Source organism: Dendroctonus ponderosae, unplaced genomic scaffold (assembly GCF_020466585.1).
Source record: "Dendroctonus ponderosae isolate FM_Combo_2020 unplaced genomic scaffold, Dpon_F_20191213v2 Dpon_F_20191213_3, whole genome shotgun sequence".
Taxonomy (NCBI): domain Eukaryota; kingdom Metazoa; phylum Arthropoda; class Insecta; order Coleoptera; family Curculionidae; genus Dendroctonus; species Dendroctonus ponderosae.
In genome coordinates, this window is record NW_026018508.1 from 6,886,126 (window position 1) to 6,892,135 (window position 6,010).

At 32.1% G+C, this 6,010-nt stretch overlaps 1 protein-coding gene across 2 annotated transcripts in view; it reads right to left on the reverse strand.

Annotated features, from left to right (window-relative positions):
• LOC109538492 (protein FAN) overlaps positions 1 to 4,490 on the reverse strand; it is a 13,184-nt gene extending 8,694 nt beyond the window's left edge. For both annotated transcript variants that reach the window (XM_048664538.1, XM_019905737.2), the window contains exons 1-5: positions 4,151 to 4,490; positions 3,637 to 4,069; positions 3,363 to 3,545; positions 3,228 to 3,299; positions 2,959 to 3,164 (exon numbers count right to left, since the gene is read on the reverse strand). In XM_048664538.1, the coding sequence (XP_048520495.1) occupies positions 2,959 to 3,164; positions 3,228 to 3,299; positions 3,363 to 3,545; positions 3,637 to 4,069; positions 4,151 to 4,164 (908 nt within the window). In that variant the 5' untranslated portion in view covers positions 4,165 to 4,490. The remainder of the gene's footprint in view (positions 1 to 2,958; positions 3,165 to 3,227; positions 3,300 to 3,362; positions 3,546 to 3,636; positions 4,070 to 4,150) is intronic.
• Positions 4,491 to 6,010: the final 1,520 nt, after the last annotated feature.

Below are 6,010 nucleotides of genomic sequence, written 5' to 3' on the forward strand. Positions count from 1 at the left end.
GAAATTAATGTACATTAATTTGTACTTTACTACAACTTGTCCCGACAAAGTTTCAAATTTGATTTTTTACGCTTCACGCGGTTAGCAACCTGAATTCTGGGTTTATGGGAAGTGCAGCGTTTCACAATGCGTGAATTGTCCAGAAATGACTATATTCACACACATAACTTGTAGGTATGTATTTTTTTTCAGGCGTTATTGGGGCTAAACTTGGTTAGTACAGCTAAAACGTTAGTAAACAATTGAGTTTATTTCTTAAAGATATTAGAGTGTGAAGACGCAGTTTTAAATTTACTATTAAGAAAGATTTTAAAGTAGTTGAAAATTAGAAATAAAACATTACAAAACTTCTTCAAATTTACAGCGACAACCATGTATTCAAGCACATGTTTTTTGGCAAAAATAATAAAAAACTTCACGCTCCTTGAGGACACTTTAAATCGGTCAAAGATTCGATTAAGTAAAATATCTGGAACTACTGTGCTGTTTATACAAGCAAATCAGTTCTTATCTGGAAGTGAAAATAGTCCTAACTGAATTATTATTTGCCGAAAGTTGTACCTACTCCTACCTATAAGTTGAATAACTAAAACTAAACTAACTTCTTGGCTATGTCCCAAACGCGTAATTAAAAATTAMGGCTTACCTTGTAAATAATCCTTTATTAACAACTTTTCTGAGTAGTAGTTCTTCAACATTTCGCCCATTAGACATATCTATATTTTGTTTGAACTCGATCTATTCCTTATACACGTTTTGTAGGTATTTGGGTTAATTATGATTGACCTCAGAAAAATTTTTTAGTCAAACAAATAGTTAGTGGGCCAGATTAGTAAAATTGATTTAAAGCTAATTTTTTCAAGTTTTATTGCTTAAGTGAAGTAAGATGGCTTGGCCTGTTTTCTTATGAAAAAATTGCAAACTTTATTGAGCGAAAAGCACATCTCGAAAAAAGTTGTGAGTAAAGAGATTAAGTAGAAGATAAGACTTATTTTTAAGTTCGGACACGATTGGGCCATAAATTAGTTTATTATCTTTTTTACGGATAAATAATGCACTGATAGTTCTATTGTTGCAATTGTCTCGATGTTTCTACTAGCTTTTTAGTGTTTAGGATTTAGGTAATGTTAATGAGAAAAAAATTGCAAATGAGAATTAAATACACGGTACCTATTTTTTTTTTTTTAATTTCCGTTTTTATTTAGATTTATTTTTGTACTCCCCAAATGCCCCCCAGAGGAACGGCAGCAATTTTCAATCACCGCCCATAACGCAATCAATCAACCTTAAGCAACAAATGTCGTGTATTTATTTAATATAAAAAATGTAGTAACTTATGGAACATCCTTAAGTACAGGATGGAGCAATCTAGACCGGGTGGAATTTTATGACACAGTAAAATAGTATTATAAATACGTTAGCTCATACATTTCTGAGTAAATCAGATGTAAGGCCAAATCTTTGCAGGAATTACAGCCATTTTTAGGATATTATCATATTAATTATGTAAACAAGATTAGTACATAAAAAAAAGATTAACGCTGAAGAATCAGTATTGAACAGAATTTGAAGATACATAAGACCCCGGATGTCATTTGGAATCACTTCAACAGCTTTATGACGCCGATGTAACTTTTAGGCTTTGATTTTGAACAAGATTTGGGATTATCCAAATGTTCTTGCCACTTTTTTGTGTGTCTATTCTCCGGCAATGCAACATTTAAACGCAATGGTATGGTTAATTGGCACAATATTCACTATTGTTCCACACTAATATTCCCAACAAAATGTAGATTGGATACCCGGAATTGATAACCAAAACAATGGGCCATTAAAAACCGGACCGGAAAATTATCACATTCTTTGCGAAACTACCCAATGCCAATGATTCAGAATGTCACTTTAATTTTCAACACAATGGAGCGTGGCGGTCACACTACAACAAAAATATAAGAAATTACTTAAGTAATTGTATGAGAAAAATGTAAAAAAATATGTAAGAAATTATTGGAAACGAAAATTGTCCGCGATTATGCAATGGAATGGACACCTAGATCACATGGCATGATACCAATAGAGTTTTTCTTTTGGGGTTTAAAATTTCTGATAAGTTTATAAAGGTACCAATATCAGGTCAAGTCATGAAAACAAGAATAAGAAGGTTTTATAAACATTTCAGTACAAAAATTAGAACGGCAAAACAATTCCGGTATGCATAAAGCTGAAATGTGTATGAAGAAAATTCTAATTCACGCCGGCCTGCCGTAATTTCTGCAAAATTTTGATTTTGCAACCGATTTACTCAGAAACGTGTGCATATTTAAAGTAGGTACTGATAATTTAGAATTTTCTGAAAGCTTATCGAAAGACCTTGAATATAGTATAATAATGTACCTATGGGGTGTTCCATTAAAAGAAATTAGATAGTAATCTTTATCAAAAAATGTAACTCTTCGTATATTGGTGAATTATTTGAAACATTCGTTCGTGGTGTGTTCAATTTTTAAATTTCTGATAGACTGGGTACAATGGAGTTCCAAATGTGGCCTCGTTTTGAACTTTAAGTTTACAGGAGGCAAACTATTAAATGCAGATTGACTAAACCCGATATCAAAAATATCCTTATTTATAAGAGAACCAATTGCGACATGGTGATACAGGGTACTATAAAAAAAAACTTGAGTTTCTGTGCCACAGATTTTTGTAAACTCCATGTGTACTGAAAATAATTTTAGTGAATTGCCACTATTGGTGCAAATACTGCATAAAAAGATCATTTCAAAGTTACACTCCGATTAGTCATATTCCACTCAGAAATGTAAGATATGCTGCATACAAAATGCAGCACAAACCAGAAATTGCTAACTTAATTTTGATAATTATTTTGTATTTAAACATCATTGAATATGTCCGAAAGTGAACTGATTTTTCCAATGGAATTCAATGATATTCACTTACCTATTAACGTAAAGCAAGTATTCGTAATTGGATATAACACCATTTTGCCACTGCAAAGTGATGACATTTTGCTCCAAGTTATTCAGGGTTAATTCAGGTTGTTCTAGCAATTTCTCATAAAGCTGATCCCTTTCACCCTGGCTACTGAATGAAAGGTATATGTGAGAATTGGCACACTTATTGTCGGACGAATAAATTTCTATACCCTTAAACATGTCGAAGGTGATTAATTTGAGATACAAACATTCAACTCCAAATCAACTACTCACTATATGTTGTAGCAAAAATCTTCTTTTTACTATTCTTTTAATGCTCTTTAAAGGGATCTTCATAACGGGATACTAGAAAATTACTACTATTAAACAAGCTCGTAATTTAGGTTTGGGTCGATTTGTGCTACTTACTGTATCGATATTATTATAGGATTGGAAGAACAAACATAATTTTGATAACACGCATCTACCCGGAGTAATATTCAAAGGACATACTTTGTCAGCGTGGGTTTCAAGTATAATTTTGTCATACAAATCGAGCCACAATGGATCAAACTTAACGCGAGCATGTCTCGAATGTACAATTGCTGTGATCTGTAAACAATAAGTTTCCATTTAGTAAAAGGTACAAACTACCTAAATAGTTAATTTCTTTTAGTTCTAGTTTCATGCAATTTAAACTTGCCATATTTGATTGTTCCGCGGTTGGTATCGTACTCGCTCTGTGCAACTGAGAAATCATACTCAAGCAATTCGAGACATCGGCATAATCCAACAAATATAAAAAGTTTGCCGTTTCCTTAAACTTGTATGGAGCTATCACATTTCCTTCTAACATTTCAATATATTCGCGACAATTTATAGTTAGGGCATTATCAGTATCGATGAATTTGGCACAGCCCTTATACTCTTCAATCACTATGCAATCTCGAAGAAGCATCTTTATCAGGGGCTTAGTTAAGTCTTTTGGTTCAAATACTAAGGATTTTGAGCACATTTTAAGTCTACCCTCTTGTTTTTTAACATCACAAGTTTTTCTAGTTGCATCTGGAGGAATCAAAGTGCAACTAAAGTCTTCGAAGTATATTTCACCTGGCTCCAAAAGGAGCAGCGAAAATCTAAAAGGTACGTACTAGAGTATAAAATATACCTGAATGTTTGAGTGTTGATGGGAAATAAATATTTATATATTCAAATACCTGGATTTATCCATTATTACAGTAAACACTTAAATAAAACTAAGAATTGAAAAACAAAAACTGAACGTAAATAAAGAGCACAGAAAATGTTAATTAAACTCTTGTACAATTGAGGTTAACTATGTGTTGTATGTGTATAAACATGATCTGACAACTCGCATCATAAAATATCCCCCCTGTGGGGATGTTCTGTGACTCGCAATCTAGCGGTAGCCACGATATTTTTTCATGCAAGTATCTTGATAGCTCTGACCCCGTTGAATGGCGCGCAGTTTGAAAATTAACAATTATCGGGGTGAAGTATTTTTGAAAAACAAATTGAATTTGTTTTTCAAATATTTAAATCCTTTGCATATTTAAATAAGTTGCATTAAGTTTCCTAAATAATATTGGTAAGAAGTTTTAAAGCCCTTGTCAATTTGTCTGCTGCAACACTTCCCAAAATGTGTTAATGGTTTCAAATGAAAAGAAAGAAGTTAGGACCTGCGGACCTAAAATTACCTGAAGAACCGCCCTGTAAAATATCGGACACTTATTAAAAACACCATGTGTAGTATTCCTGCAGAAGTATCAAGGTGCTGCGCATACGAATGAATAAAAATTGCCAACAAGTTAATTTTAGAAAGATTTCAAACAACTCCAGATAAATTTGTATTGACTGCTTGGAAATGGAGGCGGGACACTGAACATGTTCTAAAATTTTATTTTTCAGTTTAGCTATATGTTTTTTTGCTTGTCCATATACAATAAATATTTAAAAAAATAATACCCATCCATATCTACAAAACCGTTTCTTTGCAAACCCAGGTTTACTAAGATCCTTTGCGTATATTTTTGCCCATATATACTTATATCTTACCTTTTTAAAACATTTATCCTAGCTTATATAAATGATAAATAAAAATATGGATAAATAAACAAAAATAAAGAGCAAAGAGCAACACTTATAATTACACTGAAACGTGAGAAACAGACACCTTATTATTTAGTGTGCATTTAAAATGTAAATAAAATTTATCAAAAACCAATTACATAAAAAAATTGTGAAGTTGGTCAGCCTTAAGTAAATTACATCATGTTATCCCTGTACATATTATCAAAGTTTGTGTAAGCCAGAGACAAGTCTGTTGTAAGCTAGAATTGAATTAGCCGTTATTGATACTCGTCTGGATTTCTTCAACTTTGTTGCTAACTTTAAAAACTAATTTATCTACTTCATCCATCAAACTGTCCAATTTCTGCTTAAGCACTTCCAGATGATCAGTTCGTTTAACAAAATCTTCTAACTTTGCACAATGGTCATTTTTAGGGGGCTGGTTATCCAAAGATAAATATAACTTGTTTCTTTCTTCCTCGTTTAAGGATATTGATTCAATATCGTCTGTAATTTGCTCAATATCTAGCTGAAATGAATGCCTTTCCGGCACCGACGATTTTCCAAACATTGTCTTTGAAGAAACCTAAGGAAACTTTAGAAAATAGATTTGTATTTGTTGAGGTTATAATGATATACAAGAACCTCAATACATAAGGTAGGTATTTACTTATTTTATATTTATAGGCACAGTACATGATAGTAGGAATGCGCAAGGATCTATATCGATAACTTGGGTTGCTTTTTTTAATTGTGAAATTTTGATAACTGTTTAGGGAAATTAACAGCCCCAAAAGTAAAAATCAAAACCATAATTAACATTTTGCTTTCCAGTGTCAGAATTAGGGCTCGGAATTTTTAAAAATCTGATATTCGAATATTTGTTTAGTGGTTTATTCGAATAGTAAAATTATTCGAATACTCGAATATTTAACGCATATTCGAATAATCGAGTATTCGAATATTCATTTCGTTAGATATTCGAG